This window comes from Coccomyxa subellipsoidea (genome assembly GCF_000258705.1).
Source record: "Coccomyxa subellipsoidea C-169, whole genome shotgun sequence".
Taxonomy (NCBI): Eukaryota; Viridiplantae; Chlorophyta; class Trebouxiophyceae; family Coccomyxaceae; genus Coccomyxa; species Coccomyxa subellipsoidea.
Window position 1 is genome coordinate 442,118 of NW_005178032.1, and position 25,115 is coordinate 467,232.

The 25,115-nt window shown below is 52.1% G+C and overlaps 7 protein-coding genes across 7 annotated transcripts; 3 read left to right on the plus strand and 4 right to left on the minus strand.

Annotated features, from left to right (window-relative positions):
* Positions 1 to 265: 265 nt before the first annotated feature.
* On the minus strand, positions 266 to 6,257 carry COCSUDRAFT_47939 (hypothetical protein; the record flags this gene model as incomplete). The annotated part of the gene is made up of 20 exons (XM_005646284.1): positions 266 to 657; positions 756 to 941; positions 1,054 to 1,224; positions 1,311 to 1,445; positions 1,555 to 1,690; positions 1,878 to 1,956; positions 2,139 to 2,239; positions 2,364 to 2,530; positions 2,680 to 2,808; positions 2,891 to 2,994; positions 3,075 to 3,279; positions 3,446 to 3,613; positions 3,728 to 3,816; positions 3,925 to 4,180; positions 4,430 to 4,621; positions 4,742 to 4,957; positions 5,327 to 5,476; positions 5,568 to 5,753; positions 5,917 to 6,073; positions 6,175 to 6,257. 20 exons carry the CDS (start codon positions 6,255 to 6,257, stop codon positions 445 to 447), a joined length of 3,123 nt encoding a protein of 1,040 aa, XP_005646341.1. The 3' UTR covers positions 266 to 444.
* Positions 6,258 to 7,298: 1,041 nt separating this feature from the next.
* COCSUDRAFT_47940 (putative DnaJ protein) lies at positions 7,299 to 9,341 on the plus strand. Its single transcript, XM_005646285.1, has 7 exons — positions 7,299 to 7,412; positions 7,542 to 7,571; positions 7,675 to 7,743; positions 7,827 to 7,888; positions 7,999 to 8,209; positions 8,350 to 8,573; positions 8,693 to 9,341. Exons 1-7 carry the CDS (start codon positions 7,383 to 7,385, stop codon positions 8,895 to 8,897), a joined length of 831 nt encoding a protein of 276 aa, XP_005646342.1. The 5' UTR covers positions 7,299 to 7,382; the 3' UTR covers positions 8,898 to 9,341.
* A 572-nt stretch (positions 9,342 to 9,913) lies between these two features.
* On the minus strand, positions 9,914 to 11,850 carry COCSUDRAFT_42844 (hypothetical protein; the record flags this gene model as incomplete). The annotated part of the gene is made up of 6 exons (XM_005646286.1): positions 9,914 to 10,045; positions 10,218 to 10,340; positions 10,584 to 10,817; positions 10,959 to 11,093; positions 11,270 to 11,406; positions 11,520 to 11,850. The coding sequence occupies 6 exons, from the start codon at positions 11,848 to 11,850 to the stop codon at positions 9,914 to 9,916; spliced, it is 1,092 nt and encodes a 363-aa protein (XP_005646343.1).
* A 466-nt stretch (positions 11,851 to 12,316) lies between these two features.
* COCSUDRAFT_66687 (hypothetical protein) lies at positions 12,317 to 14,216 on the plus strand (the record flags this gene model as incomplete). The annotated part of the gene is made up of 5 exons (XM_005646287.1): positions 12,317 to 12,517; positions 12,962 to 13,182; positions 13,297 to 13,446; positions 13,555 to 13,856; positions 14,079 to 14,216. Exons 1-5 carry the CDS (start codon positions 12,408 to 12,410, stop codon positions 14,214 to 14,216), a joined length of 921 nt encoding a protein of 306 aa, XP_005646344.1. The 5' UTR covers positions 12,317 to 12,407.
* Positions 14,217 to 14,260: 44 nt separating this feature from the next.
* Positions 14,261 to 15,411, minus strand: COCSUDRAFT_33552 (hypothetical protein). The gene has a single exon (XM_005646288.1). The coding sequence runs from the start codon at positions 14,742 to 14,744 to the stop codon at positions 14,499 to 14,501; it is 246 nt and encodes an 81-aa protein (XP_005646345.1). The 5' UTR covers positions 14,745 to 15,411; the 3' UTR covers positions 14,261 to 14,498.
* Positions 15,412 to 15,577: 166 nt separating this feature from the next.
* COCSUDRAFT_66688 (hypothetical protein) lies at positions 15,578 to 19,281 on the plus strand (the record flags this gene model as incomplete). The annotated part of the gene is made up of 12 exons (XM_005646289.1): positions 15,578 to 15,765; positions 15,936 to 16,054; positions 16,153 to 16,328; positions 16,489 to 16,646; positions 16,909 to 17,003; positions 17,148 to 17,218; positions 17,419 to 17,517; positions 17,756 to 17,878; positions 18,248 to 18,449; positions 18,768 to 18,863; positions 19,081 to 19,142; positions 19,252 to 19,281. Exons 2-12 carry the CDS (start codon positions 15,943 to 15,945, stop codon positions 19,279 to 19,281), a joined length of 1,224 nt encoding a protein of 407 aa, XP_005646346.1. The 5' UTR covers positions 15,578 to 15,765; positions 15,936 to 15,942.
* A 1,030-nt stretch (positions 19,282 to 20,311) lies between these two features.
* On the minus strand, positions 20,312 to 23,097 carry COCSUDRAFT_66689 (chlorophyll a/b-binding protein; the record flags this gene model as incomplete). Its single annotated transcript, XM_005646290.1, has 9 exons — positions 22,864 to 23,097; positions 22,723 to 22,773; positions 22,433 to 22,609; positions 22,234 to 22,263; positions 22,031 to 22,105; positions 21,696 to 21,800; positions 21,463 to 21,531; positions 20,927 to 21,047; positions 20,312 to 20,448 (listed from the first exon to the last, which is right to left on the minus strand). The coding sequence occupies exons 2-9, from the start codon at positions 22,753 to 22,755 to the stop codon at positions 20,312 to 20,314; spliced, it is 747 nt and encodes a 248-aa protein (XP_005646347.1). The 5' UTR covers positions 22,756 to 22,773; positions 22,864 to 23,097.
* Positions 23,098 to 25,115: the final 2,018 nt, after the last annotated feature.

Genomic DNA, 25,115 nt, shown 5'->3' on the forward strand with positions numbered 1-25,115 from the left:
GTTTTGAGCATGGATTGCGACTAGGTATGCCTAGATGTCTGGCTGTTAAGTCTGAGAGGTGTGAGCGCTTTTTGCAAGTCTCTTTGGAGTGGCAGCACAATGCTGCCAGATACTTTGCATGACAATCATGAGCGTAACCGAGTACATGGGCACTACAACCATACAATCGGTATGAGTGGGGGTAAGCTTTTGATTCCAGTTTGGAGCAAATACATGGATATGAAGATTCCTGAATGCCTGTAATCATTCCTATGTTAGAGTAGTCATCACAACCGAGCTTACAAAAGAACAGCATAAATATTCCGTCTCCCAGACGTTCGCAATCGTGCACCTATTAGGCACTCCTGAAAGTTTTAATTAGCAGGAACTGGGTTCTATGATTTTTCAATCACTTCCATTAGCACGTATCCTAGAGTTCACCCTCACTACAGAGTGGGATAACCATCATTCGCTTTTCTTCTTTGCGACACTCACGCAATGCAGAGACCTCAACATCTTATTTCTCAGCTGAAAGAGTTCAGTAGCCCGCTGTGCCAAGCTGGTACTGGCCGCAGTGCCGCCAGCTTGTCTCTCAGTGGCTGCTTCTTGGTCCTCGCTGTCCACAGCAGCCTTCGCCCCAGTCTGCGCCAGCTCAATTACCTTCTCCTCCACAGTTCCCTGAAGCACACCAGTTGCCCAATAGTGTCACAGCTGCAACTTTACCTCTTTCAGCTTTGCAGTGTCCAACTGTTGCAGCAGGAATCACGAAGGCTCACCCTCATCACCAGTGTCTCCACTTGCACGATTGCCTTTGCACCCATCCTATGTGCCCTGGCCACGACCTGCTGCTCCAGGCTGGCATCTACAAGGGGCTCCATGAGGAACACGTAGGACACAAAAGACAGGTCCAGTCCCACCGAGCCCGTCTCGTCCATCAGCAGCACAGTGACACCATCCCACGACTGCAGACATCCACAGCTTGTTTACAGTTTTACTTCTTCTTGCGTTAGTTTGCTACAAGAACAGTTTCTTGTAGCAGAAGAGGACTATAAAGGAGGGAGGTTGCATGCCAACCTTGAAATGGTTGAGAGCGCGGGCCTTCTCATCCGGTTTCATTTTGCCCTTGAGCACTGCCACTCCAATGCCGTGCTCTGTCAGCTGCTGCTCGATGAGAAATAGGTGGTGCCAAAACTGGGTGAACACAATCGCCTTCGTCCGAGGGCCGTGTTCAGGTGACACGCCCACCTGCATGACAACCACATCGCAGACATCACCCTTACTGCACTCATGACACAGACCGCAGTGGACATCCTGAGTTCCTCGACACATACCCTGCCATCGCTGGAAGTCTTCGACTGTGGAGCTGCGCCGATGCTGACGAGCCTCTGCAGCAGGTGCATGCACTTGCTGGAGTTCGTGTTCTGCCAGGTCGCGCTCCATTGGCCGCCGCTGATCCCCAGCGCTCCCTGCATGCATGCACACAGTTCAGGACGGTATGAAGCTTGCATAGCTGGTGGGAACTGCTTCCTTCAGATTCTTTTCGGAGACAGGGGGAGGACAAGTGGTTGCACACACCTCCTGCGTATAGCTGGGCTGCCACTCGATCACATCGATGGGCACCTCCCACTTGGGGTTGGGGTTGTTGGCGCGGCGATCCGGGTCCTCCACGCTCTGCATCCTGTACGGCTCCTTGCACAGCGGGCACTCCGTCCTGCGTGGAGCAGCAGTTACTAACGACCACCCAACAGGCAGCTTGGTCCTAGGAAGGCCCCTGTCAACGGGGCACAGGACCAGCACAGACGGGCACGTGCCTGTGAGGAGCAGCGCAGTCCACGCAGAGGAGGTGGGCGCAGGGGGCGACAAGGGGCATGCGCGCAAATGTGCTGCAGATCTGGCACGCGCTTCCGTTGCGCAGCGCCTCCTCAATGTACGCCAGCGGGTGATCCGCGTCAACCCACGGTGGGTTTTCCGCATCCACTGCATAGCACAGGAATGATACATGCTCAGATCACTGCAAAACAGTTGACATCTGGCACAACTATAGGACACACGGTGGCCCAGCTATCCAACATCCTTCAGGAAGCTTGCAGATATAGCCTCAAAAGCTGTCATGGTCACTCAGCATGTCACCATAATCGGTGCACTTATTTTCTGCCCACCCGTGAAATGACCCAATCGCTCCGACATCAGCTCCAGGGTCTCCTTCAGATCTTCCTCCTTGATACTCAAGTTGCAGTTGCCCGCCACGCAGCACGACATCCTGCCATGTGCACCCAATGGTCATATCAGCTCCGATCAAAGAACAGGAAGTAACAGGAGACAGCTAAATCAGAATTAAATAAAAATTTTGACGCATGAGCCCAAAAATAATGACATCGTCCCACCTGACATTTCTAAGCATTTCCTGGCCCCACTTGGAATTGCGCAGCGACAGAAGACTCTCAATGTGATCTTCGTCACCCCAGTCGCCCAGCAGCAGGTTCTTCTTCACCACTTCAATCAGCTCGTTGTAGCTCAGGGCATGCTCTGGTGCAAAGTCCAGCACTGTGACCTGGCAGGCATGAATGCAATGCTTGAAGCCTGACCACAGCACCACCAGCACAAACAGGTCATCCCAGTAAAGACTGGGACGCAAAGACACTAGTTGACAGCTTTTGATGATAGCAGTGTCTTGGAACAGGATAACAGGTATGAGCACACCTTTCTGAAGCACTTGGTCATGGTGATGAGGTCCTCTTTGGATGCACGGATGGTTGTGTGCCTCAACAAATCTACCAACCGCACACGGCCATCTATTTGATGCGCTTCAAAGGGCCGTTGCACAGCGTCCTGCATGCAAAAAGGAATGCTTGTCCGTTTGCACAGGGTGTTGCAATTGGCAATCAGCAGTAAATTGAGATTATGAACCCACCTCCCAAATCTTGCGTTGCGTGCCATAGGGCTCGTGGCCCAAAAATGCGAGCAGGGGCTGCAGGTGAGCCACATGCGATGTGGGAGTGTTGGGCGTAGGGGTGCCTGAGCACAGAATAAATCCATCACCAGTCTGCTGCTGCTGCCGAAGCTGTTCCATGAAAAAGGCGAGCAGGACAACTCACGTGACATGTGACATGACCAGAACATCAAAGGAACGCAGCAGATGTCCTGGAAATAAGCAGATGGGTCGGCAAGCACAGCAAGCGTGCCTGTCATGACCCAGCGCCTTTCAGCGCGCAAGGAGACAGCCATCTGCAGCTTGCTTGTCATTCCCAGGCTGGCGCCCAGCATGTGGCCCTCGTCTAGTATGATGCGCAGCCAATGTATCTGCACGCATGCTGAACTCTTTTCAGGAAAATGTTCAGCTGGCAAACTTTGAGGTCTGCCAGTGGCTTGCTGACAAAATACCACTGTACACACGCAGTACTGCTGCTGCAGCAATCAATGGGAGCATGATGAACTAAGTGCATATCAGAGGTTGACAATGGTCCACCTGTGCTAATGCAGACTGCTTGCCCAGGGACCCTTCTAAGCTCAGGCGCTGGAAAGTCGTGATCACAATGTCATACTTCCAAGCGATGTCAAGGGCGGCCAGGGGGTCGGCATCCAGCCTGGTGTCCAGAACCTTCACCCTCACCGCATTCGCAGTGTGCATTTTGATCTGTGAATGGAAACAAAAGATATTCAACCTGCAAAAAGACCTCAGATCGCAAGAGGCGTGCAATAAAGTAAGTCACACATGCCTGCTTCTAGAGAAGCTTTGCATCCGGGTTACCTGATCCATCCAATGCTGAATCAGCGTTGAGGGGACCACCAGCAAGGTAGCACTGGACAGGTAGATGCGATGCTGCTTTCTGTTTCCTCCTGTGGTAAGCACCAACTGTTCAATCGCATACACTGCCGCAGCAGAAGAGATATGGGCAATACTTTTTTAGTCGCAGAAATGGAGATCGCATGTACAGTATATCGCACCATTTGGAACAGATGGTGCCTTGCCCAGGGCGCTTCTGTCGGCCACGATCTTCAGGGCTGCCCTGTCCAGGTGGAGCAGCTCCAAGCTGTAGGGCTGCTGCCACAGAACGCCTGAACTGCTCTTCCCCTTGCGCTTGCCCTTCTGCTTGCCCTTCTGCATCTTGCCAGGGGCCGATTCTTTCTTGAAGCCCAACTCTTCCAGCATGTTGGCCACATTCTGCGCTACCTCTGGCTCCCCCCACGTCCTTGGAGGAATCTGTAGCAATTACACAAGCTCACTTCGCACATGCTGCAACACCCCTAGCCCCATAATTAATGTTGTAGGGACCAGTCTGATGGAGCATGTGGTTCAGACAAGGCCAATAAAATGCATGCACACCTGGTAACCACGCATTCTATGTATGAAGTAAGAAAGAAAATGACTTGCCTTGATGCCTGCCAGCAGGGTGTCATGGTCATGACGTTTGTGTGCAAGCCAGGGCAGCACATGGCGAATGTGCCAGACCTCCAGGTGCTTCTCTGCCATGCGCTGGAAGTACTCAACATTGGCCTGCTGCCCCTGGGGTTCCCCTGGCTGCACATAGCCCTCGTGCTCTGAGTACCGGGTGACTTCGTGTGCTTGCTCCTCCTCCACATCGCAGGATGCAATCTCGGGGTCGGGATGCATTGTGCATATCCAGCGTTTCTCCTCGGGTTTCTGCCATGAGCCCAATAATGTCATTGATCCTCCCAGTGACGTCCAGGAGGCTGCGTTACGGGTACATGGCACATCAGCAAACAAATGCTGAGATGCCGTGTCGGCTGAGAGATGCGTCACCTTGTGGCCAATTGGCATGGCTCGCCACTTCTTGCAGAGCTCGCACTTCACCCAGAACGATTCGTCCGCCACCGCGGCATCCTGCACCCCTTCCTGCAGCAGCCGGTGCTGGTACAGGAATTTCTCCAGCACAGGCTGTCCGCCAGCGCTGCTGTCGCACACCTTCTGCCGCTTCCTACTATGTCCTGCCTCTATCTCCGAGCTGCTGTCGCCCTCCTGAGCAGCTGCTGCAGGCTCTTGTGATGAGCTGCGCTTCCCTTTGTCGCTGCAGGCGCTAGAAGGGCGCAAGCAACAAGGGGCTGTGGTGATGCTGGGGACGGCAGCTGCAGCCCCGCTGGCGATGGAGGTGGCTGATGGCATGGAAGCGACGCTGTCCTGTCTGGCTTTGGCCTCTGAACTGTGCCGAGAGTGTCGCACTGCTCCAGCAGAGGGAGCCCTCCCCTGGAAGGAACAGTACAATATGTGCTACCCACTCTCTACTCTTAGTGTTTCTGAGGGAGGCGCCACTAGCCCTTTGGACAAAAAAGTTGGAAATGCACGCCAGGAGTGTTTCCTGGCCGGTGTCATGGTTCAACTGCGGCTCACCATTGAGGCATGCGCAGGCATGGTGTAGAAGGCAGTGCGCTTGCCGTCTTTGTCACGGGCCGCAGTCACTGTTGCATCCACCGGGGCCTGCGGCACACTGCCCTTTGTTCTGAGGATCAGGGCGAGCGCAGTGATCGTCTTTCCCAGCCCCTGCACATGCAAAAAGGCGTTCATTGCACACAACGGGAGGGGACAGCATGCAGGTTCTGTGTCGTATGTAGCGGGAAAAACAGGTCCACACCGGCTCATCGCAGAAGAAGCCGCCCCTGAGGTCCCTCACATCTGGCGGTGCCTCGATTCGGATGCCGCCTGAAGCCGCACATCCCCAAAGTGGAACGCCGTCCTTTGTGGGGAAGGGCCTCCAAGTGGGGTTGGGCAAGAGCCCTGCCTCCTTCTCGCGCTCCAGCATCCATCGAAGTGCACATCTCTGTAGGAACATGCAATGGCATACCTGAGCAACCCTTGCTGTTACAGCGCGCATAGCTTTTCTGCCCACGTGACTGTCCTTCACAGTTTCTCAGGAAATTGCTCATCACAATATCTGCATGTCTGGCAAAAGGCACACCCAGGGTATGGAGTAAGGTGCAGACCTGATGGGGGAACAGCGACAGGCGCAGGAAGGGCGCTGCTTCGCTGCAGACGGCGCGGAAGAGTCGACAGGTGCAGCTGAGCGCGCAAATGTCCGTGGTGTCCAGATGTCCCACGACATCCTGTAGAATGTCCGCAGACAGGTGCGCCACCGTCAACCTGAAGAACGACACACACTGTGAAGCGGAGGTCACGAGACCCCATGATTGCAAAGGCCTGCAGATTTTTCCAGTGATGAGGCTGATATCGACATGGCGCACCCTTCCGTATATGCTGGCATGGCCACATGGGGAAGCACTGGGTCGCTGAAAGGGCTGCGCAGCTCTGAGAAGCACGACGCCATGCTGCGGTGCAGGGCAGCGACATGAGCCGGCAGCATAAGTCAGCACAACCTTGGTGCCACACCTGTCAAAGTCATGTGTGCAAGTTTGAACGCTGGCAGCCTCATGCTGTGGATTATGTCATCAGGAGGCTCACCTGAATGGCTTGTCTCTGGTGCAGAGCTTTGCTTCATCACACCCATTAGCTGTGTCGGGTGCAGAGCCGCTTATCCAGGCCTCTGTTACTGGATGAAGTCGGGAAAACACCGTTGCCGCAGCATTGCTGCGTTTCCAAGATTGCAGTCCGTTCCATACACTGCAAAAAGATGTAGCAGTGAGGAATGTGTCCTGGTAATTTAGTAGACAAAACTTCAGCGCCAGGAAAGTACATACCAAATATGTACCTGCTGTGAAAGTGGACATCAATCCTGGCCACGACGTTCTCTCCGTCCAAGGAAAGCACAAGGCCTCTGACAGCAATCTGCCTGTTTGCCACCTGAATTTTGCAAGAAAAGAGTATGCATACCCTACCTTGCCTGAGGTCAGTCCGCTACAGACAATTCCCAACCACCATATCTTACCAGCTTTCCAAGGGCTTGCAAGAGTGTGGTTGATCTCTTCAAAGTGCCACAATCCTCCCCGTCCAACAGTTTTGTCCTGTTCAAGGACACGTGAGAAGGTTGTGGTTTCTTGTTCTCGACATTGCCAATGACCTGTGATACTTCCATTAGCATTAATTACGCCATTGAAGCATGCGCACCCATCCCAACGCTGCAATGAGGATCGTTTCTCGTTGATGTTGAGCTCCAATGTGTCATCAACTTCAACATGGGCACCCTGATCTCGCAGCAAACGCAATATCAGATACCCTGACAGGTGCCAGTCTTCCATGGTCTCATACATTCAATGAAATGGCAACGCAATATTGTCTATCGCTTCTGCAACATTGCAGATGGCTGAAGATGAAGGCACGTGCACGTGGGGCCATCAGCTCAAAGAGGGCAATGACCCAGCAGCTCAAGATTGCAGTCCACAGATGTAGCAGAAGTTCTAGGAATTATTTCAGAGCGTTGAATCTTCATAGCTATATACCAAGAGGTTGCCGGAGTCTGAGACGGGCTGATATTTGCAACCTCTGAACGAGACCTATGGAAGGGCAGGGAAGATGCCTTTACGAGGTGCTGCCTGATTCTCAAAAAGATCCATTCACATCGGAGGGCTTGTTTGTGGCATGCGTGTCCAGTTCTTGTGCCATTCTCACTGGCGCAAAAGATTGAAGAGAACGTGATGGGAACGTGTGTTTACAGGTATTGGGCCTTGACAAAGACGCCAGTCAGGTACGCATGGCCAATCTTAAATATCAGTGGAGCTGGGGCAACAAATTCGCAAGTCCAAGACTCTGAAAGGAGAGCTGATTGTGAGAGGCTTGCTGCTGTACAGGAGGACATAAAGAAGGCCTTTCGAAAGCTTGCGCTTAAACTGCACCCCGATAAAAATCCTGGTGATGAGGTGTGTTCCTGCACAATGCTAGACGCCTCCTTGATCGTTGGAAGAATTCTTGGACCACAGGCTTAACACAAAGGTGTGTGCAGGAGGCTGGCTCAAAGTTTCAGTCATTGCAGCGCATCTACACCGTCTTGAGCGATCCTGAGAGGTATCCTCCTTGCTTCTCAAGGCTTTTGAAGCATCTTATTGTTCAGGGCATGTCACGTGGTGTTCTATCTCTATGCTCATGCTCACTTCTGATACCTGCTGAGCATGCAGGCGCGAGGTTTATGATCAGACAGGCAGCCTTGATGACTCAGAGCAGCTGGCTGGAGAGGACTTTGACAACCTCTACAACTACTTCAGGAACATTTACAAGGAGGTCACCGAGGATGATATCGATGGCTTCGCAGCTGGATACAGGGGCAGTCAAGAAGAGAGTGACGAGGTATTGCAGTATTACGAAAGATTCAAAGGAGACATGCGCCAGGTATGTCAATGGCTGGATGAGATGCTGGCTTGCATTGGCCCACTTCGGCCTTTGACATTGATTGTCTGGACGCTCATACGAGTCAGCCACAGGGTGGGGTACTGGCAACTTCTGTGAAAAGTTCGTTGCTGGTCTGGCAGGTGTTTGACTGGGTGATGTGCTCGGACGAGAAAAAGGACGCTCACAGATTCAGGGACATCATTGTGTCCGCCATTGAGGAGGGCCGTGCAAAGCAGTTCCCACGGTTCAAGCCCTGGTCTGAAAAGGTGGCAAAGCAGCCCAGGCCCAAGAATCCATTGGCGGTGAAGAAGAAGAAAAGCAGCAAAGCACAGGAAAATGATCAGCAGCTTATAGCCCAGATCAGGTCAGCTGACAATTGCCTCATGCCCACTGCTTCCTTGTTTCCGCTGCAAGCATGATAGCACTGGGTCAAGGATGTACCTTGAACCTTGCAATGAAGGCTTAAGTAGGAGAGTTCTGCAGGGGCACTGGGGCTGCACGCATGGAGAATGCATTTGCGGCGCTTGAAGCAAAATACTGCAAGCCTGGTGCAAAAGGAAAGAGGAAAGGGAAGGATGTCGAGCTTGCAGAGGAGGACTTTGCCAAGGCCCAGCAAAAGCTCCAGAGCAGAAAAAAGGATGGTGCGGCGGTCTTGGCAGACAAGCCAAAGAAGAAGCGTACCTGGTAGGATGCCGGGCAGTGCTTGAGCATGCTTGCCCTTTTCTGCTGTTCAATTTGATCAGTAAAAGATGATGGATGTTGATAAAACGAATGGGAATGTAGCGCAGTCAGAAAGCTCCTCACACATCCCCTGCCTGAGGCAGGCTGCCTTAGAAACTAATTTGACTCACTGCGTCAGGGGTTGAGCGATGAGACAACATAGAGTGCTCTTACTGTGCCATGAATCAGTGCCTAGATTGATACGTCTGCTACAGATCAGACACTTTGGATTCGTGTCAATAATGATCAGCATATTTGGGGTTGAATGGGCATGTATGGGAATGAATGTGCATGCTTCATGCAGCGAGGTGAGTGGAGGTTGCAATTATGAGAAGCTGAACATCTGTGGCTTTGAATTCTGTTTACATAGAGCAACTGCAGTGACGCATGCAAGATGTCGACATGTCGGTCAGTCACACAATGTTCTGAGCCACTTTGGGCTTATCAATGCCTAACTCCCAGATCCAGAATTAGAAGTGCTCAGCATGACATCCACCCCTTCAGCAGAATAATCCTTGCGATGGGTACAGCAATAACATCATCCCGCAGGCCACAATTGGGTTGGAAAATGTATGTGATTTTGTTATTGGCGTTTACAAGGGAGTCACAACCAATGGGAGGCTTCTGTCAGTGATGAAGCTTCTGTCAAGGGGTGATCAAGACATCTGGAGACTGATGTTAAAGAGCACTCGCAGGATGGGCCAACCAAATTTCACCATTCTGCAAAAGACAAATTCGTTCATTTCTGTTGCTTCCAAGCTCGCTGCTGGCGCCGCACACAGCTCTTTGGCAACACGGACGCCCCTCTGCTGGCCTTCGACTCACCAGCATTAGCACCCTCAATAATTCTGATCTTACTTGCTGATTTTACAACATTGCGCAAGTTCAAGAACCCAACAGGGCCAAGAATTTGTGCACTTTGCTTCACATGATTTCGTAGTGCACACTCGTCATCACAATCTTACAGCCAAATTTCTCAGCAGGTCATGCTTTTCTGCCCTCATTCAGCTTCTCCCAATTCAAAATGAGTGAGTCAAGGTCATCCCCATCTTCCACCCCATTTCGTTGTGAGGTCCCCCTGTCCTCCTCATCACTGCCATCCCACACGCCAAATCCCTGCAGCACAATTGCATCTGTGAGCCATATCCTATCCCATTTGTCTTTATAGCTCTTTTCCTCCCAAGCACAAAAGCAGGACATGCAGCCTGGCTGAGCAACAGGGCATCCACTGCAATGCTTCAACTCCTTGTTGAGCTGGGACTGCCTGAGAGACTGGCTGTGCACACACCTCAGTGTCTTCGGCTTCAGGGTCCTGTCCCAACCGCTGCTCTATGGTTTCGTCCAGCACCCGCCCAAACTCATCCTGCAGACTCTCATCCTCCTCGTCCTCAAAGTCCGCGCCCCAGTCCACCTGCACAGGGGGCCCACATTCCTGTCAGCAGTGAGACCCCACAAGATCACAGAAAGGGGCAGCGAGCGCTTGAGCTTTGAGGCATACATTGTGCCATCTGATTATGGTGCCAAAGACTCTAAAAGACAACTATTTTTGATTGTTTGGCAGTACGTAACCATGATCACATACAAGCATGAAGCTCACTCCAGCATCAGGGAACAGCTGCCCTATATTTTTCCTGCAGCATGGTAGCGAGCACACCTCATCGCTTTCTTCAAGTGATATTTCAGGCAAATCCGCATTATCTGCTGAGTATGCTCTTCCTGCACTGCTGGTTGACATCCCCTCTGCGCCGCTGCCCTGCAACTCCTCCTCTTCCTCTTCATTGTCGTCAAGGTCTGTCATATCCTCGCCTGCCAGAATGCTGTTGTTGCCCCACTCCGCATTTGGGTCATAGCCAGCCGCCACGTTCCTGTCCATGCGCGCCTTGGACACCTGCACAACGCATACTCATGAGCGTAAGTCCTTGGCAGTGCAAAAGGATGCAGGCGATCATCACGGTGGCCAGAAGGCGCGTATTGAGTGCCTGGTAGTGGAAAATCATTCTGTTGCTAAGAGGGTTTTATCGGAGCGCACCAAGGGGTGGTACTCCACTACCAGCCGGGGGTTGGGCAGGGGACCGAGCCCTGCGGCTGCAACCTTTCTGGCATAGCTGCCAATTCCCTCGCCGGTCGTCAGGGGCTTGTAGTGCTCCGACATGCTGGACATCCTCTGCCCCGCACAGCACAAACAATTTCATTGACGCGTACTCAGCGGTAAGGCAATATTTGCAACAGCATCTCGAGGCTGCTGCAGATGTGCTTGATAAATCGGAATGAACATCAGATTTAGGTTGTGAGGGGTGCACTTTGACGATTATAATGCACGAGTTTCCGGTCCCTAAGCACCTTTTGTGCGGCCTCCCTGTCAGCTGCGCTACTGCGAGGCAGGTTGCACATGGGCGGCAGCGGTGGCGTCGGGCGCAGGTCGGCCGGCTTTACCTCAAACGGCGCCGGGGCGGCGGCCGCAGATGCCCTTTCAACCCCTGAGCGGCCCACATGAATATCAATGTGGTGACACATGCATGGTGCTCAACTGTAACCACAGTGCAATGCTATCTGCTTGCACTTTTGCCAGGTGATGTAGCAGTCGGTTGACCTGATTTTTGTTTCCTGGACGTCTGCGCTCGCCTGAGATGCTGCGTTGCTCGCAAGGGCCGCCTGCTGAGCTTGTAAGCACGCTGCTTCTGCTCCTGGGCAGTGAGCCTTGGAGGGGGCGGTGGAAAGAGATCAAACACTGGGGTCTTGCCACTGGTGAGCTCTGCGGCCTGCTGGTCCTCCCTCTCGATCTCTTCCCAGAGTTTGTCCTCAGGATCCTGGGCTTGTTCTTGGCTGGGAGCAGTGGCCTGCTCTTGGCTGCCAGGGGACTTCTCGGCTCTGGAGGGAATGGACTGCCTCCCACGCGCCTGTACGTTTGGGAAACATGTCATGATTTCACTAGGAGACAATTTTGAATTCGAGGAGCCTGCCCTGCTAAAAAAATTTAAGAAATCCAACTGCAGGACTGTGTGAGTGTCACCTTCACACCCTGTCGATGACATTGGTGAGGAAGACTTATGAACGCTGTCGTCCGTGTTTGCAGATGACAGGAAGGCTGAAGTATCTTCATGCCCCGCATATCGGTATAATTCGGCCTGTTGATCTGAAAATCCACCGAGAAAATTTTCACCGTTAACAAACAAATCTTCGGCAGAAGATCAATCGAACATTCCACCACAGCTGATCAAAACGATCTCAACAAGTGTTCACCATCAGGAAAGAGAGAAAACTTTATCGATGTCCAAGAACGTGCGTTCTGCCAGTATTCGCCAGTATAGACTGGCAAAACATTGTCGAAACTCTGGCGACAAGATCACCCAAGATCGCCTTCAGCGGACCACCATCAGAAGAACGTCCCAAAGGAAGAAAAGGGGCCGCGGGGCAAGCTGTGAGGTACAGCCAGTCAAAAGGAGGCCGTCGTAAAAGTCAGGCTTCAGGGACGGGCGTAATGGCTTTTGCGGGGTCGACAGCGTTAGCTGGCGGATTAAGGCATCAGCGAGTCCTGCCTCTGCCTCCTGGCGGCACTCCCTGCTGCCATCGTACAAGAGATGCCTTGCGGTACGGCCTGGGCTCTGTTGATGATGCGTGAGCTGATTTGGCCTTGTGAGTTTTGCACGTTGGGGCTTTGAACGCGTGTGCTAGTGCAAATGAGATCAGCCTTGGTGTTGGGGGCCACAAGAGCCACAAGACTTTTTTTCGTTGTCCTGCTGCGTACCACAGGCTGTGAGAGCAGACCGCGCTTGTAGGATGGTGGCGGAATTATGTGCCTTTTCGAGTGGTCCCAAGGGTTGCCCTGCCTAATGAACGTAATCAGCTTTGCCAAGGGAAGTCGGAGGGCAATAATTGCGTACTGAAGCAATCTTTTTCTTTTCCTCGCGCCTGCATTCTTCGCTTTATCATATGTTCACTGTCGTCCCCCTGAGAAAACCTGCAGTCTTTGTCACATCTTAAAGTCAGACTCGTACAACTCTGGTTCCAACTCAAAAGTTGTTGCGTCTGCAGGTGTAGGAGCGTCCTTTTGACAGAGGTAGAGCACAGGCTGGCGTCTGCCCATACCATCCCCGCACATACCCTGGACCTAGAGGTTTCCCCCAGTGTACAGAGGAGATATGTCGAGGACCTGGAAGCCCAGTGGTCGCTGGATGATAGCGATGACGCCAGAGCTGTGCTGGACTACCTCCAGCGTGCTGTGTATGCTCAGGGCACCAGCACTGGCTTAAACGGTGCGACTTCATCCCAGCACACAACACCAGTGGTGACCGTCAAGAACTGTACGCATCATTTGCTCCAAAGTCTAGGGTTTACGACTGTGACATTTGTATATGGCTTGCATGCAGTGGTGGCAATGTCTGGAGGAACTGGCTCCGCGCTGCTCGCCCACATTGTGGCGTCAGTGTTTGACGAGAACACTGTAGCGTGCATCGGCCGCTCCGGTTCAGTAGCCAGCGAGAGGCTGCACCGCGCCCGCTACACCGCAGATCTAATGGGTGAGGTCCTCCAGAGCCCTCTTTCCTGCCTTTTCCATGTGTAGCTCACTGCCCCATGCAATTTCATGCATACATGTCGGGGTTCCTGACTCCGCGCTCGAATCTCAGGTGTGGATTTGTGGGAGCTGGACACACGGGTTGCGCCTCAGCCGAAAGCTAGTCTTGCTCTCATCGACGAGGCGGCTCCGAGGTCAGAGCGCGCTGTGTATGCGTCTCTGGCGGCTATCTCGGTCGGAGCGGCAAGCGCTGCAGCCGATCTCGGCGACGGCGCGGAGGCAGTGGTCTTCTGTGGCGCCAACGCGCATGACCTGGCCAACTCGGCACGTCCCGGTTTGAGGGCGGCTGGCGAGCTGGGCATCCTGTGCCCGCTGGCTGACCTATCACCAGAGACCGTCACGGTACTGGCGCAGGTGTGCCCTTTGCCACACATCATGCCCTCGCAGTCCCCCCAGTCTGTTTGAGCGGCTGTTCTTATTTGCACATGTCGACCATCTGTCCTGCAGCTTCCATAGCAGGAATCAGTATGGGGAGTCACAGAACTCAGCCATTCTGTTTCTTCGCTCGCACAGCAGCAAGGGATGTGTGTGTCAACTGGGAAACGCTTTGAAAGAAGTTTTGTGTGGCGGCTGCAGATGGTGGGTCTGCCGGACTGGGGCCATGCGGAGGTGTCCTTCTCGCGCCCCCGGTGGCCAATGACTCGCCACAACACCCCCCGGCTGGCGCGCCTCGCCAGGTCCCTCTCGAGCGGACGGCTGTGGTCAAAGCTCTGAGGTTTTCTGCAACACGCCACAGCAAGCTGCAATTTTTTGGGGATGCCAGCTTCTGCAGCCTGGGCAATTTTCTGGACTGCTCACATGGAAGTTTTGGGATGAATCTGCAATTTTACCTGGCAGATTACTCCCCCAATTTTGGAGAACTTTCACCACTGGATATTTTTCTTGATTAGCAGGAAGCTATCTCAGCAATATCCGCCAACTGTGTATAGTTGTGGTAAGGAGCAATTTTGGTCGTTTTTGGTCAGCGGTACATTTTGGTCTTCCAGGGGTGAAAAATTAGGAATCTGCCAGCGCTAAATCTGTGTATTTTAAGGTCGCATACCATTGCATGCCATCCATCAAGGTTAGGAGTAGGCGTTGTATTACTAGGAAGCTGGATGTTTTATTAGGTGTCAATGAAGGAGTGAGGCGTCGTTTTTGGGAAGTACTTAGGAATAGAGGTAAGTGGTACTTAGGTTTTAGGAAAATGCGCCTGTGTGCATGTGTGTGTGTTAGGTTAGGACTAGGCTCATATTCTATCATGAAGCTTCTGCTCCCACCCTGTCCGTCCCCAGACAGTCTTGAAAGATTCCCCGGCGCAACTCATGATTTTGAGGCATGGTGTGAGTTGCCATTTTTACCTGTCAGTGTGAAAGGCAGATTTGAGGGGTATCGCTTGGGAAGGCTGCTGCTCTGGTACACTTCTGCGAAAGGCAGCAAAGGTCGCTGCGTAATACATGCATGTAGGACCTCCAGAAAAAAAAAGCAAGTGTCTGATGGCAAGAATAACAGCTAGACTGAGCCTGCAGGTGTCAACTGTCAGGCGTTAATTGTACCAACATTGCCAGACTCAGTGTGCAGGATTGGCGTTCATGAAGAGCAGTAATGGTTGTACTTGCAAGTAAGCAATTGCTATAATACTGTATCGGATACGTAGCCCTGCAGAGGTTGAGAAGAGCTTGGATATTAAACTATATGTGGGGTCATGGTGAGGCCCAAAGATGCACTTAGCTCTGGTTTTTCTAGCAGCCTCAGACAGGCTGCTTGAGTCACCCCAATGACCCACCCCTGGGGGTTTGAATGTGCACACGGTGTTCAACGTTGGCCCGGGGCCAGGTTGACAAGTGCGAATTGCCTGGATTCAGGACAACCCGCTTTCGCTATACCACCAGTGGAAGTTTGGAAAATGTAAATCGATGGCTCAAGATTCCGCTGAGGAATGGCCCAGAAGATGCTCCTTTGACTCACAGAATAACAGGGTTTTGTCCCTGTTGAGTTTTAAATCCAAGGGATCGTAATATCTAGAGCATATCCCGAGCTACTTTATCTTCGCAACACTGGAGTGAAAAGAACAGGAAAGTGCTTCACTTTTAAATCGCACTGAATATAACTATCAAAACTTGCATTACTACAAGCACATAGATTTACGATCAAAAGCACGTTATTGGAAATTTGAACAACGTCTTATCAATCTATCAGAAGGGAAGTGCGTCACTTGGTCACTCCACTTCAAGCGTGTCGCGATTTGTCCCGGAATTGTAAGTTCCTCACTACTGCGAGACAGGTCAGCGAATACATGCTCATCCAAGTTGTAATTGCTTTGCCGGTTTACTACGGTAGCTCTTAAAGACTGTTCGTGAAGAGTTCACCCATTTATGAGATGTTCTGAACTTGGATGAGAGACAAAACCCGTGTTGGTAGCTGTGGTGGACGCTCAGATGCTGGCTTGCGCAGGTTCATCATGGCAGATACTCTGGCAGGTCCTAGCCATTTCCAGGTTCTTCCCAGGGCGTCTCTCAAACACTCTGGAAGGCAATATCACAAGCGGATCCCAGCCCTTAAAATTCCCAAGGGTGAGGTTGCCAATTGATTTCATGGATGTCTTGTAAGTGTGGGTTATGCAAGGTGTTTGAGCTGGATCTCTCAAATGCCTGCTTGCTTGGACATGCAGGCAGAGCGCTCTCAGGGAAGACCGATGAGCAAGTACTATTTCAGAGCGGCGCAGCATCTTGCAGAGGCGCTCACGCCAGAAATAGGGCTATGTTGTCCTGTGCTGCAGCGTCAGCCGAGCCAGCAGCATCTTCAACTCTCTCTGAACTTGACCTTGTGCCCGTTCTGAACCTCCAGGTCCCTCTCTCGCATCCCCTCACTTCGGTGTTTGCTTCCTTTCCAACCTGTCATGGTGCCTGAAACAGCGGCCCTCGCATCTCGATCGTTCTCTTTCTGTGAATAGAACATTGACAGCCTTGTTATCGAGACTGAGGTGGACAATTTAACTGGACTTCAGGGAATGATAGAGCCAGAGGTGCCTGCGGGTACCGCTGCCTCCGTGTTTGCCATTTTTGACGAAGGCAAAAAGCTGCAATTTGTGGGGTTCTCAAAGGACCTGCGGAATTCTCTGCGCACAGTCTTCAGTCGCAGGCCTGACAAGGCCTTCTTCTACAAGTGAGCCCTGCAAGAGCCCTTGTGTCTCCCTGTGTCTATCTGTGCGGCTTAGCTCTCCTTTGAAATGCGCACCATGCAAGATGCGCACCCAGAAGAGAATATTCATTTGCAGTGTTCTGCAAGACAGATCTTGCTTCCCCCAGGAATGGTGCATAGGTCCTTGTGTCTTCCATCTGCTCCTCCTCCTGTGACCAAGCATTTCTGATGCAGAGCGCATATAGAGAATTCTGAAGGACTGAGCTTCCATGTGCGTGATGCGCAGGGCGGTGAATCTGCCCCAGCTGGACCAAAACGAGATGGTTGCAATCAGGACAGCCTGGTTTGAGGAAGTTGGTGGGGCGCCCACCGGCAACAAATGTGCGTGCTCCTTACACAGACTGGAAGCTCATGTGTTACCAGCTTGTTTTCCAAAAGACAGCGCTCCTGCGGCAGTGCTGCAACATGCAGACGTTTCGGTGAAGAATGAGAGTGTCGCTGATCCATACTGTGACTGCTGTGCAGTGGCTATGGAGCGGAAAGCTTGGTCGGAGCCGGTGGCTGCTGGCGCAATCAGTGAGAGAGGGAGACTCGAGGTAAAGCTCCAAATGATCCTGAGTGGCGCTTAATCTGCAGAGGCTTTTGTCCTGGATCCAGTGGCCTGAACTTCACATGTACCGGTGATGCATGAGAGCTGCAGTTCTCTTTGCCTGTCCTCAGAACTGGCCCGCATATGCATGCATTCCACATTGGTGTTTATGTGATCATTGTCAATAGTTCTGTGCTGATGTAACAGGCAGCGAAGAGCCAGGCCCTAGAGCTGCTGGTGATGATCAAGTCCCGAGGGTGCAAAGAAGAGTTTGTGGCCAAGCCAGATCTCCTTCTGGAGGGCAAGGTGGGCAGCTCCTGCTCTACTGTCATTTCTCACCACCTCTCAAGAGCCAAAAGAAACAAAGGATGCAGCGCTCGCATCCAGTCATGCCTTCATGATCTGGCTGCTCAGTGGCTCTCAAGCAGGCTCGTCCACGTTTTCAACAGTGCTGCAAAACATAAACACAGATCTTCAGCAGGGATTAAAACTGCAGACGTCTGCAGCGGGGGAATAATGGCGGGCATGGGCTGATTCAACGCAGGTGGACTTTGAGCCGGCGGCAGCGCTGACAGAAGAGGAGCTGGCACAGCGTAGGGAACAGGCTGCGCAGCTGTCCAAGGCCACGCGCACTGTCGCCTTCACGCTCGACGACGAGCCTTCACAGGTGCACCCCAGTAGTGTTTCCTGTGCTTTGCCACTGATTAGGTATGGCGTGGGTCATCAAGAGGCTGAGCTGTGCGCACCCAATCACACTCCTCCTTTGTGGGCCGTGGCTCATCTTCATTGTCACTCCTGTGAGTTGGGGATTGGCGCACAGAGTCAGGGAGACTTGTGCAGTCTGCATAGGCTGCTGTCCCATGGCCACCTGCAATTCTGCTTTGCCGTGATCAATGCATGTTCCTTGCCTTTCTGCTGACTCTGCCTCTGCTTGCACAGTTTGGGTGACAGGGGGTGACAGGGCAGTGATGTTGACACCTGCCTGCATTGCCTCAGGCATATTGCATCTAAGTTTGGGAATGTAATACCGATGCAGTTTGAGCTGCGCATTCGCAACAATTACAAGACGAACGGCGGCCGCATGTTTGACGTGAACGTCACATTCGAGGACCGGGAGACGACGCACCGAGTGATTGTTGGGAAGGAGTACTACGAGGACTTTGACCTGGACCCCGAGGAGGTCCTGGTCATGACCTTTCAGTTCCTGCTCAAGAAGAAGACCCCTCGCCAGACAGAAGGTGCGCTACTGCTTTCCAGAGAATGTCCTCAATCTGCAGAGCTGCATCTTCGCAGACGGGGTTCACTGCCAAGTGAGGTTCTTGAATCCATGTTCTTTGTTGGTAGCATTGGATTGCTTATCCCTTTCCCTGCCTCGAAATTCACATCTGCATGCTAAAGGCATAAAGAAGTCTGGAGTGATTTATGCCGCCACCGCTTCTGACCATTTCCTTTTGGCGGAAGGCAGCAGGGGGACTGGCAGTCTCTTTGTTCACTCTCCAGGGATAGCTTGGGCAGGCATTTTGAGTGTTGCAGGCTGAGCGATGGGTCGTGTGCAGGCATGCTGCTGAGCAGCCAGTTCAATATCAACTACTTTGCCATCTCTGAGGTGGACCAGTGGTGGAGCGATTTTGTGAACGAGTGGACCAATATTGGTACGTCCAGGGACCATCCAAACTTGGCCTGTCTTGTCGCTCCATGAATTTCATTTAGTATGTCTGCACAGGGCAGCGTTGGACAGTGTTGTGAGTGGATGTTGTTATAATTTGCAGAGTGAGTAGATGTTGTTATAATTTGCAAAAATGGATGGTGCACATAGATCAGCAAGAGAAAATTGCATACTGAACATGTCGCTTTCTTCTTGCTGCGCAGGGAAGACGCTACAGGGAGATGGCAAGTTCTGGCGCATGAACAGGTGCGAGACTGACCTGGCAGTGCAAAAATTTAGAAACAGTTGTGCATATAACATGTAGGAGCTGCCAGCGCTGTTGCAGTCACATGCTTTCGAGGCCGGGAACTGAATTGCCTGTGCTACTGTGGCAGGTTGCATGGCTACGGCGGCATGGCAAATGACATGGCCCAGCAAAAAAAGAGCATGGAAGAGAGGGATCTGCTGACCAATGCCTCCTGATGATTTAGTGTGTAGTCCTAGCAGCTGCTTTGCTGTAGATGTAATAGTGCACTCTGGTATACAACCAGTCTCCAGCCATCGTTTCATCCAGAAATGTGTTCCAATTCATTACAGGCAGGCAGGCATGTGTAGCCACTGTGCAGAGGAAAGACTGTGCTCCATTTTGCTTGATCATGGGAGACGTGTTTCTTGCACAAGCAGACAAACAGCAGCTTTTTATGTCAATTGTACTAGAACCGTGCACTTCCATATGTTCTGTGAAAGTGGAAAATTTTACAGCACACATTGCAGTTGCCTGAAACACTCACTCCCACAAAGAAAGTGTAACACATGAGGTCAGAATACTGCATCACTCAGGCACTGAAAGCTGCAATAAGATATCATCACGATGATTTCCACCATCATGTCTGTGCACGGTGATCCTGCTCCAGTCAGGCAAATGCATACCACTCGTGATTCATATTCGCCACAGGGCGCCGACATGTACACATGCTCTTCTCCACAGCCATATTACTACAAGAAATTTGATGATGCATGTCAAAAAATGCCTGCAAACGACTTGCTGACGGCTCAAGATATTCTGCTACTCTCATGATCACAAATTAGCACTCTCTCTGCACCGTCAGTCTCAGCGTACTGCTAGATGTCTGCCTTGGGCCTCATTGAGTCCCTCTAGACTCTCTGTGGGCCAAAGCAGGGGACAATCATGACTGTGAATTTTCCCTCCTACTGTACCACGGCACTGGACTCTCTGCTCTGGGCAGACCTCGAATACACTGCTTGGACAAAGAAGACTGAACGCATTGCTAGCGCATATATACACTTAAAAGTGCTGTGTCACTTAATTGCAATGGTGCGCCTCGAATAATTCATGGGTGACAGCTCAGCTCACGGGCTGGGATTCAAGATATACAGGGATCTCTCAATATAATACTGCTCAGGGATGTGCAGCTTGTTCAGGGCTGCACATCTTCAGGCAATGCCCCTCTTGGAAGAAGAGTAGCCCTTGGAGGCGGCGGCCTGGCGGGCTCCCTCTGCCAGGTGCAGAACCACAGAGAAGGCCAGGAAGATGGCCACCACTGCAGTGCCCTTCTCGCCCTGCGTGAAGACTGCGAATGCACAGCACACAGACTCTCAACACACGTGGCCCAAGCATCCAATAAAGCACCTTACGCATTAGCAGCGCTCTTCGGAAAACAGCTGGAAGGAGGCATGCAACTGAAAGCAGGCCCACGATGAGTGAGACACTTTGTCACTATTGCTGCACCAAGAGGGTTGGGATCACGGGCACACGTTTTTCACATTGCCAGAGAGCTTCGAGCAAGTTGCTGACTATACACGGGGAGGGCTGCTGATCCAAGCATGGGGAACGATATAAAGAAGCAAATTCCTGTCTTCAAGCATCCCTGCCATGAATGTCATGTAATACATTGCCCCACCTAGAGGTCATCTGGTTACCAAAGGCCAGACAATCACAAATTTGGCCAAATCAGGGGTAAAGGGGGTTTAATTGGATGACTCATCATGCCTTTGGGTTAGTAATCCCCTGTCATGTGACCACCAGACAAGCCAGAACAGGGGGCTTACTGTTCTGGCCGAAGGGGTCGCGCAGGTGGTCCACCGCGTTCTCGAGGGGGCCCTTGCCGGTGACATATGCCTGCGTGGCAAATCCCAGTGCCGCCAGCATTGCCAGCCGGCAGTTGCGCACCTGCGCGCACATGACCCCATGCAGCTCACTCGCAGCAAAATCTCACTACTCTTCAGGGAAAAAAATGATAATGAGAATCTGACACCCTGATGTCACCTGGGGTGTACTTGAGAAATCTCGCTCCCCCATAATGATTAAGGAGCTGCATTTGCGTCGATCGGCTAGATCGCGAGCGGCTACCTTCCCGGGCCGTAAACGTAAACGGAAGCTAGGTGTCTGTATTACTCTTCGAATGGATGTTTGGGTTTCACACTGCTTCAGGGCTATACAAAGATGCCACAGTGTACCTGATTCTTCTCCTCAGCAACAACATGACTTCTGGACAGCTGGCGTGACTGCTGATGACAGGAAATAGATGAGAAAGGGCGCGGTGCACGTTTTATACTCCTGCAAAGGTCGGCAATGGAAGCAGCACCTCAGCTTGGCGGTTGTAGTCGGTCGTGAGGCCCACAGGATCAAAAGGCGCCAGCCCAAAGTGACCTGCCTGTAAGAATAAAAAAAGAACACCAATTAGGACTGCGTCCTTTTCCAAAACTTAAGCTAATGATGCAGCAAAGTCTTTGACAATGCACAACTTGTGGAACACATTAATCAAGGATGAAAGGAACACGTCAGTGGGGAGTCTCTTGGAAGCAGGCAGCAGCTCACCTCGCCCTTCTCTTGCCAGTTCTCCAGGCGCTTCTTCTCCAGCAGGGCAAAGATGACGTGTGTGGTCACCACTCCAGCAACGTAGGTGCCGACCGGGATGGCCGCCTGTGTGGCACACTTGCACTTACATAGAATGCTTCCAATCTCACTGTGTCTGTCATGCTGTTGAGTCATCATGCTGCGCCTTAAAGGCGAGCCAAAATCAGTTGTGCATGTACTGCAGGCTCCTGACCCCTCCGGAGGTGGGTTTGGAGGTGAATCCACTATAAGCTGCACTGGTGTTGGTCCCTTCCTAAATTTGTGAGAAAACCAGATGAGAGACACATGCAACTTACAGCAGCAGGTGCAGTCCACCAGGGACCCTTGCCCAAGAACTCCACAGTCAGGACGCCCACAACCGCCAGCATAGCCTGTGAGAAATCAGTCAAGATTCAAGTGTATTATGAGCAGGTCTGCGAGCTGATGAGCACACATCGCACTCAGCAACGTGTGAACCGGAAAAGCGATCCAGGTGGGGTAGTGCGTGCCAACAACTTACCAAGCGACCATTGTAAAGCTCTCCCTCCAGCTGTGAGACAGAGCAAACATTCTCAGATATATATTTCTCAAGGGTATCTCTTCGAACGGACACAGATGAGGGATGCCGCGTCGAGAGGCGGGATGCCGCATCGCATGTTGCTTCAACATACAGGTGAATACAGAGACGATCATAAGTAAAATAATCCAACAACACTTACCAGCCACCCAAGGCGACTTTGGGAGTCGGTAGCACCGTCTGCGCGACAAGACAAGCATGAAACTCGGGTCATCGCTATTTTGCAACTGATCAGCCAAATCCAGCAAGGACGAGAAACTACCAGGCGGTGATCCCCAGCTCGCTCCCAAAGAAAATGGATCGAATCCACGGTCACCGGCTGCAGTCACATACGGAAGAAAACTTCAGCAAAGTTGTACGATGCCTTTAAGATTGCCCTAAACCCTTACAAAGCCAACGAGCTGCAACAAGCATCCAAGGACGATAACTTACGGAGAGAGCCGTCCAAGTACTCGGGAGATTCATAGTTGTTGAATGGCCACCCTGCAGGGGACATCTGTATCTGTTAAATAAGCGCACAGGACGCCAAAGACGGGTACGACTGGGAACGTTGTGAGGACAAAAGAGGCGCACATGAACTGCTGCCAATCTCCCAGAGCTTTTCAGGCTGGTCAAGCTTGAAATTCGGGCCCGATCCGGCCTTCCCCTTGACGGTTCTGCGCATGGTGGTCGGATGGATCCGGCCAAAGGCCGACTTCTTGTTGCCGAAGACCGAGGCTTGGGTGCGCACGATAGCCACCATACTGTTCATAGGATGAGATTGACCCGAGTTTAGCTTGTTAGATATCGAAAGGCTGCAAAGTCAATGTTCCAAACGACTGAAATGGCCGTGTCCGAGGTTCAAAAAATCAAGGCCACACTCGTTCTGCGCATGCCATTGGCCACGTCCAGATCTCCTGAATCTCTGGCGTAATGTACCTGAACAGGGGTAGATTCCACTCCAATGTAGGCAGGAGCTGCTGGAAATTTGATGCATGCCAGATTAATTTCATGTGCGGGTCAGAGAGATGCGCGTGGTACAGGCTGGTCTCCAGCAACCACGACCATTTCATGTGGCATCTTCTGGCTGCTCTGCCGCAGCCGGCCAAGGCAGCATGTGCATGCAATGCTCTCGGTGGTAATTCCCTTCAAGGCAAGTTGCATGTAATGCAACAAATTGCCAGATAGCTTTTGTGACACTGGTCCATTGGTTTTGCTGCCATACAAGTGTGTCTTGCTGCTGAGGTGTGGATAGCAACCGACGGAGACTCATCGGATGTCATTGGATTAGTCGCGGGATTGCCAAGCAGTGCCCGACAAGAGAACATCATGTTTGATCAGCATGATGCCTGGGTCTGCGCAAAGTTCTCCGGAACACCAGCAGTATAAGCAGTGCAAAGATATTAGAAGCAAGTATCACCTGACAAAGATGACCTATGTGCATCATACTGCAGCATGTCTACCACCACAATTCTCAGCAAAGCTTGAGCGGCATCGAATAAATTGTGCCCCCAATTATGATCCTCGGGCACAGTAGACAAGAGGTCTAAGCAAATACAGCAAGTTGATTCAAAGCTTCGTTCAGGACTCCGAGTCCTGAGTGTGAGTCACATCACACAGGCAAGGACGCTGTCACAAGGTACAATGGCACCCAAAGAGAACTTGTTTGTTGATGCTGCCAGCACGTCAGGTTGACCCTTCGCCCGGTTAGGGCTGTAAGGTTGTCGTGTGCTTAAGCAGACCCTCCACAATATCCCCATTGAGCCCATTCCTATGCTTGTGCCTCCTGAGAGAACAGCAACTGCATACCTGCGCACACAAAACTGGAACCTCAGTTGTCATTGTGGAACATGTATTTGCTCGCTTAAGTACAGCTTTCAACTTGAAACATCCAAGCACGAAGCGCAGAAGCCCTGCTGTGCCCACACATGACCATCACACCACAGGCAGGCGTCATTTCAAAGATAAATAGCAGCGGCCTTTGGCAACCGCCTAGGGTAGTCAATAGGTAGGGTAGGTAGGGTAGTAGAGCGGTACAATAGCTGAATTGGAGCAGCGTGTCTCAGCTTTGAAAGCAAACAAGAGGAATTCACCCGTGTAATTGATCGCCAGAGCCTGTTGCGCCAGCTGATGCGATGGCTGCGATTCTGAATTTTGTCAAGTCGCAGCCGCGCGCAGTCATCCACCGTGCAGATGGTAGCCAGGTACAGGGCACTGACCGCCGAGACGCCTGTGTTGGCCGCCACTGTGAAGATGATGATCATCTGATACCGTGCCGCCTGTGAGGGCACATCACCAGAGCATTATCAGGTGAATGCAGCAGAGTCTGGTGAATGCAGCAGAGTCTGGCGCAATTCAAGCATATGCATTTTGTGGCCAACAGCACTGCATGACTCCAACATCTTGGCTGCAGCTGGCGTGGCTGCAACTGCTTATATGCAGTGAGGCAATTTAGTTTGCAGATCCTAGTCCCACCGTCACAATTTTGAGTTGAAGCCAGGTGCAGTCAGCCGTCTTTGCAGCATGTGCTGGTTCTTGTGAACAGCAAAATGCAGCAGAAAATGGCAAAAGTTGGCAATCATGACATGCGGAGTTCTCCTGGATGGAATTGAAGGGTAGGGCTAGTACTTCCAGGTTTCGTGGAGTACTGTGCTGATTGTGGCCGCCTGTAGTGACGTGGTGTGGGCAGCCCTTGCCTGGCTGGGGTCGGAGCCCTGCAGGATCTGGCCGGTCATGATGCCAGGGATGGCGACGATGCCGACCACGTTCATCTGGTTGAGGGTGGGCATGAGCGCCATGCGTATGGACCTCCGTCGCGCGGCGTGCGTCGCCTCCCACCGGCTCGC

Bases quoted from the DNA above. Each gene is read 5' to 3' on its own strand.
- COCSUDRAFT_47940 (XM_005646285.1), top strand. From the start codon at position 7,383: ATGGAAGGGCAGGGAAGATGCCTTTACGAG. The intron at 8,210-8,349 runs GTATGTCAATGG...CTGGTCTGGCAG, and splicing joins TCAAAGGAGACATGCGCCAG to GTGTTTGACTGGGTGATGTG. The intron at 8,574-8,692 runs GTCAGCTGACAA...AGAGTTCTGCAG, and splicing joins CAGCTTATAGCCCAGATCAG to GGGCACTGGGGCTGCACGCA.
- COCSUDRAFT_33552 (XM_005646288.1), bottom strand. From the start codon at position 14,744: ATGATAGAATATGAGCCTAGTCCTAACCTAACACACACACATGCACAC.